Genomic DNA, 14,893 nt, shown 5'->3' on the forward strand with positions numbered 1-14,893 from the left:
TAATAAACAACAGTACCACAATAACATCCACCCTTTACAAACACTCGCCGGTTCACTATGACGCAGAGCATCCATTTTGTTCTATTAATAGATTGCAGTAATACTAAACTACAACACGTGTAATGAGATGTCATTATGTGATAAAATGTCGGTATATGACGATGACATTTTGTGATGAGATGTCATTGTGTAATGATATGTCATTATGTGATGGGATGTCATGTGAACAGATGTCATTATGTGATGGGATATCATTATGTAAAAAAGATGACATGATGTGATTAGATGTCATTATGTGATGCGATGTCATTATGTGATGCGATGCCATTTTGCAATGAGATATCATGACGTAATGATATGTCATTATGTGATGAGATGTCATTGTGTAATGACATGTGATGAGATGTCATGTGTGATGATATATCTTTGTGATATGATATGATGAGATGTCATTGTGTGATGATATGTCATTATGTGATGAGATTTCATTATGTAATTAGATGTCATGATGTGAAGAGATGTCATTATGTGATGATATGTCATTATGAGATGTCTTTATGTGATGATGTGTCATTATGTAATGAGATGTCAGTATGTGATGAGATTATGTGATGAGATTATGTGATAAGATTATGTGATGAGATTATGTGATGAGATTATGTGATGAGATTATGTGATGAGATTATGTGATGAGATTATGTGATGAGATTATGTGATGAGATTATGTGATGGGATTATGTGATGAGATTATGTGATGAGATTATGTGATTAGATTATGTGATGAGATTATGTGATGAGATTATGTGATGAGATTATGTGATGAGATTATGTGATGAGATTATGTAATGAGATTATGTGATGAGATTATGTGATGAGATTATGTGATGAGATTATGTGATGAGATTATGTGATGAGATTATGTGATGAGATTATGTGATGAGATTATGTGATGAGATTATGTGATGAGATTATGTGATGAGATTATGTGATGAGATTATGTGATGAGATTATGTGATGAGATTATGTGATGAGATTATGTGATGAGATTATGTGATGAGATTATGTGATGAGATTATGTGATGAGATTATGTGATGAGATTATGTGATGATATCTTGTATTGAGATGTTACCATGTAATGTTACCATCGATTTTAAACCAAAAGGAAAAGACATTGCATTTTTTGTGCACAATCGGGAAGTAGTTCTTCCATTTTCCCAGATACACAATTTTAACCCGTATGTTAAATATTTGAACATTCTTCGCAAAGTCTCCATCGATGAGATGGATAGAATGCGAGAAGGTCTGGGTGAGATGGAGAAAATGAGAGAGTCTGGATGAGATGGAGAGAAGGAGAGAATGAGAGAGCTGATTATCTTTCACCCCAAATGCAGCAAAACCACTCTCTACCCTCTCTAAGCTGACACTCAACGCTCAATTATTTAGAGCTTTTAGTTTTTTGGGGGGAATCTTTAAGAAACCACGTCAAAAATTAATTCGCTTTATTAACTTTTCTTGTTACTTTTTTGTGCTAGACCTCCGTGTTGGGTCCTAACGCGGCTCAAAAAGTTCTGCTGCTTTGTTAGACTTTGGTGTTAGTTATCTTCAAGAAATACTATAACGTTTACAATCGTAATACATCACTACATTTACGTATTATATACATGACAATTTAGAGGGAACATTTCTCAAACAACATTGTAAACGTTCAAACTGTGAGTCATAAAGAACTGTAATGTGCATTTGAAGCTAATATTTGCCGATGTATCATCTAATTCTTTTGGTTGATAAAAGGACATTTTTTTTACACCCGAAACCTCATCCACAGAACGAAATTGTCGGATAACAAGCGAACGTTTGTGTTGGTTAAACAGAAAATCAATACCCGGGAAATTGAGTTAATGATCGAGATGATAAAAAAATCTTTTTGTCCCAACGTTATTTATAGAATCTCCCCATCGTTACTGAAGCGGACCTCAAACACAGCCGTACCCATTTCTACAATCTATCGAATCTTCATGCTGAAGTATCTAGTGGATGCTGGACCCTCTCTCTCTCATCATCTACATCAAACAAAGGCTTTCATCTCTCTTCATTAAACTTTAAATACTTGCAGTGCGTCCCATAGACGCGAAAATCCCCCCCCCCATCAACCCGCTTGCATATTATTATAGCCTTGCTCGGCTAGGCTAGCAAGATGAGTAATGCTAAAAACTATCTTGGGTCCCAGCGGTGGTTCAGCTTCAACATTGTTGTACAATACAACACACTAATTTAAAAAACGTGTGTCGAGTTTTAACATTGTTGTACAATACAACACACTAATTTAAAAAAAACGTGTGTCGAGTTTCACTATTTGTTACAATACACACACTAATTTAAAAAACGTGTGTCGAGTTTCACTATTTGTTACAATACACACACTAATTTAAAAAACGTGTGTCGAGTTTCACTATTTGTTACAATACACACACTAATTTAAAAAACGTGTGTCGAGTTTCACTATTTGTTACAATACACACACTAATTTAAAAAACGTGTGTCGAGTTTCACTATTTGTTACAATACACACACTAATTTAAAAAACGTGTGTCGAGTTTCACTATTTGTTACAATACACACACTAATTTAAAAAACGTGTGTCGAGTTTCACTATTTGTTACAATACACACACTAATTTAAAAATCTTTTATCGAGTTTCATAATTGTTGTAGATTATCCACAATAATATAATTTAAACAGGTTTGTCCAATTTCAGTAGGCCTAACTAAAAATAATCAAGCACATTGATCGCTTTGTATTTATTTAATCATCTTTCAAAACTTTAAACCATAGTTATACCACCTAAATTTACAATTAGATCTACCGATTGTTAATAAAGCGAACAAATTATTTTGAAAGGAAAATACCAAGAAAAAACACGCACGGCACAAGTTCATTTTTAACGCAGATTTTAGTTCAAATGTCTTAACCTCTAACAGTATTAGCGTCTGTATGCCTACAATAGTCAAATAGAGAACATTGTTCTTTAAAGCGTACAGAACTAATTTATTGTCAGCCTGAACGGAGCAAATTTGTCAATTGTTCATCGAAACCTAATAGCGCGAGCCCATGTAAAAATAAATAAATAAAAGTCACTTGGACCAGCCATAGCCTGGGAGCATTGATTTTTTGTCGATATCCCAGCAACGTTTTCTTTTGTTTCAAATAAAAACAGACGTGGATGGTGCTCAGCACATCGATCTAGCCAGGTTTTTTTGTACAGCAGGCCGTAACGGGGCTTGTAGCTTTAAAAGCTGCCAAGTTGGACAACAACAGCGAAAAAAAAAGCTTCTAGTTTTATCGCAAGTACATCAATTAAACACAAATAATGGACGATTAGGTTATCGAGCATACGCTTGATTTCTCTCCCAATGCTAGGTATCATTTTAAATATGAACGGTACATCTTATTGATTCAATATTAACATAATAGTAAAACTGCTAATTATTATAATCAAAACAAATATTTGTACACAGCCTAAACAAATAAAAAAAAGTGGATCTTAAAGAGTCCTATCATCCCCACCATACCAACCTTTGCTCTACCCCCCCCCCCCCCCCTCCCCCAGATACATAACCTAATATTTGGCACCTTTTCAAGGAGTTAAATCTAAATAATTCCCTCGGGTGCGTGACATACATAAATAAATAAACACACACACACATACACACACACACACACACACACACACACACATATATATATATATATATATATATATATATATATATATATATATATATATATATATATATATATATATATATATATATATATATATATATATATATATATATATATATATATATATATATATATATATATATATATTCAGATACACCTAGATATACAAATACATGTAAGTATACATGATTATCATGCCATTATATATTTTCTTATTTATTTATATTTTTCCTGGAGGAGGTGGATAGATGAACCCCCTTCCCCTCTCCCCCTTCCCTCCCTTCCCCTAAAATTCCTATTGCAGAAACTGTCCCAAATAAAACGGACAAGGGAGCTGGTAGCAGAGCAGCAAACAAATCGTGTGAATAAATGCCAGCTATTTGCAAACAAGGTAACAGCGTTGAGAACGGCCTTACAGTGTGCTTAGATATGCATCAGGCAGTCAGCCATTCATTCAAACCCTTCCAACCGTTTCTCTTCTTGAACTAAAGCGGCGAGTTAGGGTTAGCCATGCAGGTCGCTGCGTGCTTGGCGTTTTCTGTTAAACCTTAACCCCCCCCCCCCCCCCAACTCCTCCCCCGCTCCACCAACAAGTACTACACATTTCGTTTTATTTACTAAACTTTAGAGCATACTAGATGTGAAAATAACACAGCTTTCGCTTATACAGGGGAGGACAACCCGTCCAAAATAGTTAAATAGGAAAAGGGAGCCAAATAGTTCCTAGAAAACCATAATACATAGAGTAAACACAGGAGGGAGGGGGGGGGGGGTGCGGAATGCTGAAAAGTCAACCCAAAACTTTCAAAAAGTAATATTATAATACATTTTTCAATTAGACCTTTCTAGATGTACTTAAAAATAGAATCAATCTAAAAATAAAACAGTGAGCAAGGAAAACGTTTAGTTACAGCACGCGTTGTTCACGTGGCCTGCTCGAGAGCTCCGTGCTTGATGACGTGTGACGACACGCACGGTGCAAACGTTGTATGCTTCATTGAATGTTGCTGCTCAACTTCCATTTCAGGCCCGGCGATTCTCATTCAGAATCGAATTTGCTGAGTTTTCTAAATATTGTCAATCTATTGTACAGCAGTTGTTAAATAACAATAACATATTCCATTTCACTCGTTTTTTTTACCCAACTAAATCAATTTAATCCTTAAGGAATCTGTCACACAAAGAGACACAACCATACAGACACCAAGACACAACCTGCCAGACACTAAGACACAACCTGACAGACACCAAGACACAACCTGACAGACACCAAGACACAACCTGCCAGACACCAAGACACAACCTGACAGACACCAAGACACAACCTGCCAGACACCAAGACACAACCTGACAGACACCAAGACACAACCTGACAGACACCAAGACACAACCTGCCAGACACCAAGACACAACCTGCCAGACACCAAGACACAACCTGACAGACACCAAGACACAACCTGCCAGACACCAAGACACAACCTGACAGACACCAAGACACAACCTGCCAGACACCAAGACACAACCTGCCAGACACCAAAGACACAACCTGCCAGACACCAAGACACAACCTGCCAGACACCAAGACACAACCTGACAGACACCAAGACACAACCTGCCAGACACCAAGACACAACCTGCCAGACACCAAGACACCACCTGCCAGACACCAAGACACAACCTGACAGACACCAAGACACAACCTGACAGACACCAAGACACAACCTGCCAGACACCAAGACACAACCTGCCAGACACCAAGACACAACCTGCCAGACACCAAGACACAACCTGCCAGACACCAAGACACAACCTGACAGACACAACCTGACAGACACCAAGACACAACCTGCCAGACACAAGACACAACCTGCCAGACACCAAGACACAACCTGACAGACACAACCTGACAGACACCAAGACACAACCTGCCAGACACCAAGACACAACCTGCCAGACACCAAGACACAACCTGCCAGACACCAAGACACAACCTGACAGACACCAAGACACAACCTGACAGACACCAAGACACAACCTGCCAGACACCAAGACACAACCTGCCAGACACCAAGACACAACCTGACAGACACCAAGACACAACCTGACAGACACCAAGACACAACCTGACAGACACCAAGACACAACCTGACAGACACCAAGACACAACCTGACAGACACCAAGACACAACCTGCCAGACACCAAGACACAACCTGCCAGACACCAAGACACAACCTGCCAGACACCAAGACACAACCTGACAGACACCAAGACACAACCTGACAGACACCAAGACACCACCTGCCAGACACAACCTGCCAGACACAACCTGCCAGACACCAAGACACAACCTGACAGACACCAAGACACAACCTGACAGACACCAAGACACAACCTGACAGACACCAAGACACAACCTGCCAGACACCAAGACACAACCTGCCAGACACCAAGACACAACCTGCCAGACACCAAGACACAACCTGACAGACACCAAGACACAACCTGACAGACACCAAGACACCACCTGCCAGACACAACCTGCCAGACACAACCTGCCAGACACCAAGACACAACCTGACAGACACCAAGACACAACCTGCCAGACACCAAGACACAACCTGACAGACACCAAGACACAACCTGCCAGACACCAAGACACAACCTGCCAGACACCAAGACACAACCTGCCAGACACCAAGACACAACCTGACAGACACCAAGACACAACCTGACAGACACCAAGACACAACCTGACAGACACCAAGACACAACCTGACAGACACCAAGACACAACCTGCCAGACACCAAGACACAACCTGACAGACACCAAGACACAACCTGCCAGACACCAAGACACAACCTGCCAGACACCAAGACACAACCTGCCAGACACCAAGACACAACCTGACAGACACAACCTGCCAGACACCAAGACACAACCTGACAGACACCAAGACACAACCTGCCAGACACCAAGACACAACCTGCTACACAGCACAGCACCCTCCTATCCTTATACAATCGATGGCAATTACGAAAAAAAAAAAGCCATCACATGAGTCACTTTTCTAACGGGTAACCAAGGTCACCGGTAGGGCCAGCCATTAAAACTGCCTTGTTTATGGTGGTATTTTAAGATCGAATTCGACTCCCCCTTCCGTCCTGTTCAACACGCGCACCTTGAAACAGCAGCAACTAATCCCGTAGGCGAGCAAGCGACAGCCTGGCAACACATCCCTACAGACACGCCTGATCGCTCATGTGTGGTGATCACGTTTAGATTAATTAACCGATCTACTTTGACACCCCAACGCACGATCGTCACCTTAACCATTAATCCGCGCCTCATTTTTCTTGACGTCTGATTAATAAGCTTACATATATAGGTTGTATCTCGCATTGTCAGAGCTATTGCACATAGCGTTTGAAATAAACCTCCCCCCCCCCAACCCCTACTGTGCATGTTACCAAGCAACGGAGTTGTTGGTGCCTCCATATAAATGAGTCAATGCTTGTGGGCTAATCATATCATCCAGTTCTAGCCGCACAGGTAAGACTATGTTTCATTTCCATTTTTATAGGTAGACAAAGTCAATTTAATGAACAAAATTAAATTTACAGTAATTAAAAACGTTGATTTTTGAAATATTAAAAGTAAAAACCAATGTAGGAAACAGAAGAAGAAAATTTACATTTTAATTTTTTTTTTTTACTCTAGTCAAGGGAAATAATCAATGAATAGACGTGTCTTAGTTATCGTTGTTTGGTGCGCCTTGTGGTTGGGTACCAAGTCTCCCCTATAAGTGTCTTGCTGGGTGCATCAATGGTAACTCGATAATCTACGAGTGTCGATATCTTACAGATAAAATATTAGTGGTGGAGGAGATAAGTTCAAATTTAGGAATGACAGAAGTTAATGGCAACGTTTGTTTAATTAGCATTTGTATTAATAGGCTTACACGCAGACATAAGTAATCTCATATTAAGACCTTCGAAATGACAGCATAGGTCACCGTAAAGTAATCTCATATTAAGACCTTCAAAAAGACAGCATAAGGTCACCATAAAGTAATCTCATATTAAGACTTTCTAAGGGACAGTATGTCACCGTAAAGTAATCTCATATTTTAAGACCTGCTAAAGGACACCATAAGGTCACCGTAAAGTAATCTTACATTAAGACCTTCTAAATGACAGCCTAAGGTCACCGTAAAGAAATCTCATATTAAGACCTTCTAAAGGACAGCATAAGGTCACCGTAAAGTAATCTTACATTAAGACCTTCTAAATGACAGCCTAAGGTCACCGTAAAGTAATCTCATATTAAGACCTTCTAAAGGACAGCCTACGGTCACCGTACAGTAATCTCATATTAAGACCTGCTAAAGGACAGCATAAGGTCACCGTAAAATAATCTCATATTAAGACCTTCTAAAGGACAGCATAAGGTCACTGTAAAGTATTCTCATATTAAGACCTTTTAAAGGACAGCATAGGTCACCGTAATGAAATTTCATATTAAGACCTTTTAAAGGACAGCCTATGGTCACCGTAAAGAAATCTCATATTAAGACTTTCTAAGGGACAGTATAAGTTCACCGTAAAGTAATCTCATATTAAGACCTTCTAAAGGACAGCATAAGGAAACCGTAAAGTAATCTCATATTCAGTAATTCTTTCAGACTTTTTTCTCTGGGAGGGGGGTGGGGGGACTTAATATTTTCAGGAAAGCCGACTAAATTTTTCGGAGCGGGGGTGGGGGGGGGGAGGCTAAGAATGGTAAAAGTATATATTTTCTATATAAATTCCATTTCGTTGTGGTGGGGGCGGGTGGGGGGGGATGGGGGGTTGGTGAGAGGCAGAGCCATCCAAATAGAGGCGTAGAAGAAACTGCTCATATTTAGTCCAGCTAAAGGACAGTATAAGGCTATTATTACGTACACTTATGTTAAGACCTTTTAAATTACAGTATTAGGTCATCTTAACGTACACTCATATCAAGACCTTCTTAAGGTCAGCTTAAGGTAATTCATAACGTAAACTCATATCAAGACCTTAAGGTCATTTTAAGGTAATCTTAACGTACTCTCTTATCAATACCTTCTTTAGGTCAGTTTAAGGTCATCATGATGTACACTTAAATCAAGACCTTCTAAAGGTCACTACTAGTTAATTGTAACATACACCCATATCAAAACTTTCTAAAAGACAGTTTAAGGTCATCGTAACCAGAGCTTCTTCCAGGCATCTCTTCGGGGGGGGGGGGGGGGGGGGGGGCTCTGCCCCTCCCACCCCCGGAAGAAAGTCGCATTTTGTATCGTCATTGCTCGACGTCAATGTATTTTTTTTTAAATAGCAAGTCTGCATAAGGAACCTATTACACTACTAGGCATGCTGCCCAGCTTCGCTTAGGCTTTCGAAAACATTGAGAATTTGCATGCTTAATTAATTCGCCCGAGGGTCGGTCTACGACCTCAAGAGTTATGAAGAGGTTCCTCCGTGGACATTTTTTTTCGATTTATAGCTCATATAAGGTACCGGTCAGTCGAGGTCAGTTTTGACCCCCTCATCGTAGACTTTTCGGCCAACCGGCCCCCGTGTTCTGTCGCCCCAAGGCAAGATCCTGCCAAATTTGAAGCGCCTGCGGCGCCGGGAAGTGCCCTATCGGACACCCGACAATCTAGATCTAGATTCCTAAAAGAATTTTTTTTTTAAGTTTAGCCCGAGCATAATAAAAAAAAAATACCTTAACCAAGTTGACTTGGTGTGTCTCGAACCCGCACCACCTGCGTGGTTTATAGTACACTAACCTATTTAGGCACCTTATAAAATACGGAGAATGAAACACGTATTTTAAAATCTTAACTTACGCGAATATGCCTATTCTTTCAAATTAAATTTTTTATCCCAAATTAGCCAGTTCCAAACAAAGATTTTGTATAAAATAAATAAGTCTTGAAATAGTTTAGTCCTAATATAGAAATTTATTTTTGGAATTGATTTTAGAGAAGTTAGAGTCTAAATCTAGATCTTAGCGTCTACGTCTAGATCTAGTTATTGCGTAGATTTAGAATTAGATTTAGTCTAGATCTAGAATCTCTAGATCTAGAATCCAAATAAATAAAATAAATTTTATGAGTTTAGGCCGGAAAAATTGTATTGTATACATTTTATAGTGTACGTAGATCTAAATCAAATTTGAATGAAATAGTTCATTTCTTTTTATTCAAAACACGGCAGATGACGTCATTAGTTAATGTATAAGCAATAGTGACGTCACAGTTTTATGCGTTCTTTTTCACATTTATTAATGCTTTTCCGGTTGCATAAATAATACTGTTTCTCTACATTCGAATACGCCTTTAATTTTTATTTTTCTTCTTTAAATAAAATTGTGGTTATACATTTAAAACATCTAACATATTATTTTCAACAAAAGTCCGTATAAAGTTCTCCATATATCGCTGCCGTTTCTGACGTGATGTCCGGCGAAAATTTTTTGCGGACAGACAGAGAGAGAGAGAGAGAGAAGAGCGCACATGGCGTTTTATATATTAGGATAGCAGGGGTTTCCAAACTTTTCAGTCCGAGGGCCGCATTAACTATCAAATTTCAGTTCGGGGCCAGGTTCTTCCAGACATGTCTTTAATTTTTCTGGGCAAAGTTCCTCAGCCATCAGCAACAAACGTTTTTTATGGGCAAAAATATATCCGCGTGCCGGATGAGAGGACATCGCGGGCCGTATCCGGCCCGCGGGCCGTAGTTTGGAGACCCCTGCACTAGAGAATACGGTAAATTCCTAATAGCAAGTCTACATAAGGTACCTGTTACACTAGAGAATATGGTAAAACCTTAACTTTGTTATTTTCGGCTATCGCCGGTTTCTGGATTCCGACGATTGTTTTTTGGGCGATTATTGTCGGAAACTGATAGTATTCTTACGATACGTGGCAAGGACAAACCATATAAAACTAAGAGCACTGCCGCGTCAGGCAAGCTAGACAGAGGCGTAGCGAGGGGGGGGGGGCAGGGGGTGCGGACAGCACCGGTGACACCATTTGGGGGGTGACACCATTTGGGGGGGGTGACACCAAGGCAAAAAATGGCAAAATATATAGAGAAAAACTTGAGGGGGGGGGGGTACAAATCAAAAACCTGAGGGGGGGGGGGGGTTGCAAATCGAAAATTTGAAAGCTTGTCCCCGGGAAGGGTCGCTACGCCTCTGGGGGGTGACACCATTAAGTGCCGCACCGGGTGACACCCGACCTCGCTACGCCACTGAAGCTAGACACTATACAAAACAAACACATTAACCACTCGTCTGTTTGTGTGCACGACATGTAATGCGCCATCTCTTGTAGGTGCTGACCTACCTCGGCACTACAGAAACATGGGGCGGCTTTGGAGTTGGAGAACGTGCGCCTTCGTCTTGGCTGCACTTTTAGGTAACGTCATTTCTAAAAAAATCTCTTTATTATTGTCATTAATTAATTAATCTCTTTATTATTCTGATTAATAAATTAATGTCTTTATTAGTGTCATTAAAACATGTATGTCTTTATTAATGTAATTATTAAATTAGTGTCTTTATTAATATTATTTATTTACATATTGAACTTATTGTATCACATAGTTTGTCTGACTGAAATTTTAAAACTTATTTATTTCAGGTGCCAACATCGTTACATCAGAAGACAATACCACCTACACACCAACGGGAGATAACTCCACGATTGAGTACGACACCACCTACACAACAACGGGAGATAACTACACGATTGAGAACAACACGACCTATGGTAAGGCGTTACATTTATTACCTCCCCTAAGTTAAAATACTTACTGTACTTATGCTCTATCTAAGGGCACAATCTTCAAGCATAGAGTGGACTTCTTTTTCGTTACATTGAAATCCTTTCATGTCAACAATTAACATTTAGAAAACCCATTTAGTAGTGGTATCAGTTTTGATAAAGTACTGGGCTTAAAAACTCATAACTGACAGACTACGACAAAATGTTAGCTGAATTGAAGGAATAGCAGGCAGAATACGACAAAAATGTTAACTTAATTGAAGGAATAGCTGACAGACTACGACAAAAATGTTAACTTAATTGAAGGAATAGCTGGCAGACTACGACAAAAATGTTAACTTAATTGAAGGAATAGCTGGCAGACTACGACAAAAATGTTAACTTAATTGAAGGAATAGCTGGCAGATGACGACAGAAATCTAAAAAGAAAAATCTGTTTATTTATGTATGAAAACTGAAATAATCTGTCCTGTTAATCTGTTCTTTAAATAAAGGCACGGTTTATTCGTGTTTTATTAGTATGTCAAATTTATATGCGAAATACAACATTAATCCTAATTTAAAATGTATTGATCAACAGAGAATTCTACAGAATCCACCACAGTAATAAATGATAATGGTAAGATTTTTTTCATCCTATCCTAACCTTGTTAGGCTGCTGCCTCCTCCTACCCCCCCCCCCCCCCTACCCCCCATCACTTTAGTAAATCGTGTTGTAAAATTTAACAGCCTTCCCCTTCAATGTACAGTTCTATGTCGTATACTAGGAGAGTAGATTTAGAAATAGGAGAGATTTATGGAAGATAATATTCATAGGAGAGATTTGTGGGAGAGAACATTCATATAGGAGAAGATTTAGGGAGGAGCAGATTTATGGGAGGGGGGGGATTTATGGGGGAAGAGATTTTTGGGAGAAAAGAGTAGATTTATCTAAGAGTAAAACACATTTATGTGATATGAGAGTAAAGCTATGTGATATGAGAGTAAAGCTATTTGATATAAGAGTAAAGCTATGTGATATGAGAGTAAAGCTATGTGATATGAGAGTAAAGCTATGTGATATGAGAGTAAAGCTATGTGATATGAGAGTAAAGCTATGTGATATGAGAGTAAAGCTATGTGATATGAGAGTAAAGCTATGTGATATGAGAGTAAAGCTATGTGATATGAGAGTAAAGCTATGTGATATGAGAGTAAAGCTATGTGATATGAGAGTAAAGCTATGTGATATGAGAGTAAAGCTATGTGATATGAGAGTAAAGCTATGTGATATGAGAGTAAAGCTATGTGATATGAGAGTAAAGCTATGTGATATGAGAGTAAAGCTATGTGATATGAGAGTAAAGCTATGTGATATGAGAGTAAAGCTATGTGATATGAGAGTAAAGCTATGTGATATAAGAGTAAAGCTATGTGATATGAGAGTAAAGCTATGTGATATGAGAGTAAAGCTATGTGATATGAGAGTAAAGCTATGTGATATAAGAGTAAAGCTATGTGATATAAGAGTAAAGCTATGTGATATGAGAGTAAAGCTATGTGATATGAGAGTAAAGTTATGTGATATGAGAGTAAAGCTATGTGATATGAGAGTAAAGCTATGTGATATGAGAGTAAAGCTATGTGATATGAGAGTAAAGCTATGTGATATGAGAGTAAAGCTATGTGATATGAGAGTAAAGCTATGTGATATGAGAGTAAAGCTATGTGATATGAGAGTAAAGCTATGTGATATGAGAGTAAAGCTATGTGATATGAGAGTAAAGCTATGTGATATGAGAGTAAAGCTATGTGATAGACGAGTACGTCTCAGTGAGTGGAGAATACATGTGCTGATGTCTAGCAAAAAACAAACATTCGGCACCTTTGTGCAATGATCCGTTAGGTAGCCATTGACACTATAATTATTTAATTTTTGATTCTATATCTTTCTACATTAGTCTATGTAATTCTTGAGCTGAAGTACAAGATGTATGGTTTATTGCAAGAATTTCTTATTTACCATTCAACACGAAAAACAATTATCAACGATAAGCCGATGGATCACATTAAATAAAGGGATAGTGTGATCAGCACTATGCCCAGCTGTCTTAGTTTTCCTTAACGTGAGTTAGGTACTCATCTGAGTGGACTGATTTGAACCCGGGGTCATATTCGACACGTTTGGGTTAGCAGTCTAGCGCTCTAGCCGTCCCGCTTCATACATACACACATCTACATACAGACAAGATTGCCAATTGGTATTTGGACTCAGTAAGTAATAAACCGTACAGATTGTTAGAATTTCGAAACAAAATTGTACAATTATAATACTTCTATACAAGAAATTTTTTAAAATCTATTTTTATCGGCCATTTTAAACAAAAAAGGTTGTGCACTTGTATCACTAGTTTAAAATTAAAAACATCTTGAAGGGAGGGGAGGCGCTTAGAATTTCAGGGGCGGACATGAGTTAAAGTATATATTTTCTAAACGACTTACTGGACTCAACCATACCCTTCCATTTTGACCGTTCCCCGGCTTTTTATTTTGCCGTCTCCCAAGACATCCCTGCTGTCTATAGTTCTTCAAGAAGACTCCGCCTCCAGGTTCGTCTTTGGAACCCTCTCTTTTCCCTGGGGTTCCACTCCAGCGCCTGTCGTGTTACATTGTAATGAGCCTGTGGGCAGCGTGTGACCCACCCAGCGCCACTTTCTCCTTCTTATTCGCACTGTCATAGGCTCCTGCCTTGTCGTTCTCCGTAAGTCAGAGACGTAGCGACCCTTCCCGGCGTCCGGGGACAAACTTTTCGATTTGCACCCCCCCCCCCCCCACAAGATTTCGATTTGCATGCCCCCTCAAACTTTAGATTTGCACCCCCCCCCTCAAACTTTCGATTTGCACCCTCCTCAACATTTCAATTTATTTTTCCAACCCATTTTGGCGCCTCCTAAGGTCGGCGCCCGGGGACATATGTTCCCCCCTCCCCGCCCCCCCCCCCCCCTAGCTACTGCCGTAAGTCAATATTTGGCACTTTGTCCTGCCAGCTCAATTTCAAAATCTGTCTAAGGCATCTATTCATGAAGGTCTTTATCTTTGCTGTGCTTGCCTTGGAGACTCTCCATGTCTCTGCTCCATATAACAAACATGCCTTGACATTTGAATTTAGTATCCTGATTTTTGTTGTGTTTGACATGTCAGAATGTTTCCATATGGGTCGCAGAACTGTGAAAGCGCAGCGGGCTCTATTAATTCTAACACGTATGTCGTCATCTGTGCCTCCCGATTTGCTGATCTTGCTGCCAAGGTAGACAAACTTTCACATCATTGTCATGTCTTCCGTCTATTGTCACTGGGGCCTCCTGGTTATTGATG

The 14,893-nt window shown here is 39.4% G+C and overlaps 1 protein-coding gene across 1 annotated transcript in view; it reads left to right on the forward strand.

Annotated features, from left to right (window-relative positions):
* Window positions 1-7,230: 7,230 nt before the first annotated feature.
* LOC131951677 (mucin-4) overlaps window positions 7,231-14,893 on the forward strand; it is a 54,026-nt gene continuing 46,363 nt past the window's right edge. The window contains exons 1-4 of the mRNA XM_059314033.1: window positions 7,231-7,275; window positions 11,087-11,170; window positions 11,396-11,524; window positions 12,120-12,158. Of these exons, the coding sequence (XP_059170016.1) occupies window positions 11,116-11,170; window positions 11,396-11,524; window positions 12,120-12,158 (223 nt within the window). The 5' untranslated portion in view covers window positions 7,231-7,275; window positions 11,087-11,115. The remainder of the gene's footprint in view (window positions 7,276-11,086; window positions 11,171-11,395; window positions 11,525-12,119; window positions 12,159-14,893) is intronic.

This window comes from Physella acuta, unplaced genomic scaffold (assembly GCF_028476545.2).
Source record: "Physella acuta isolate Inbredline_101_S28 unplaced genomic scaffold, ASM2847654v3 ptg000820l, whole genome shotgun sequence".
NCBI lineage: Eukaryota > Metazoa > Mollusca > Gastropoda > Physidae > Physella > Physella acuta.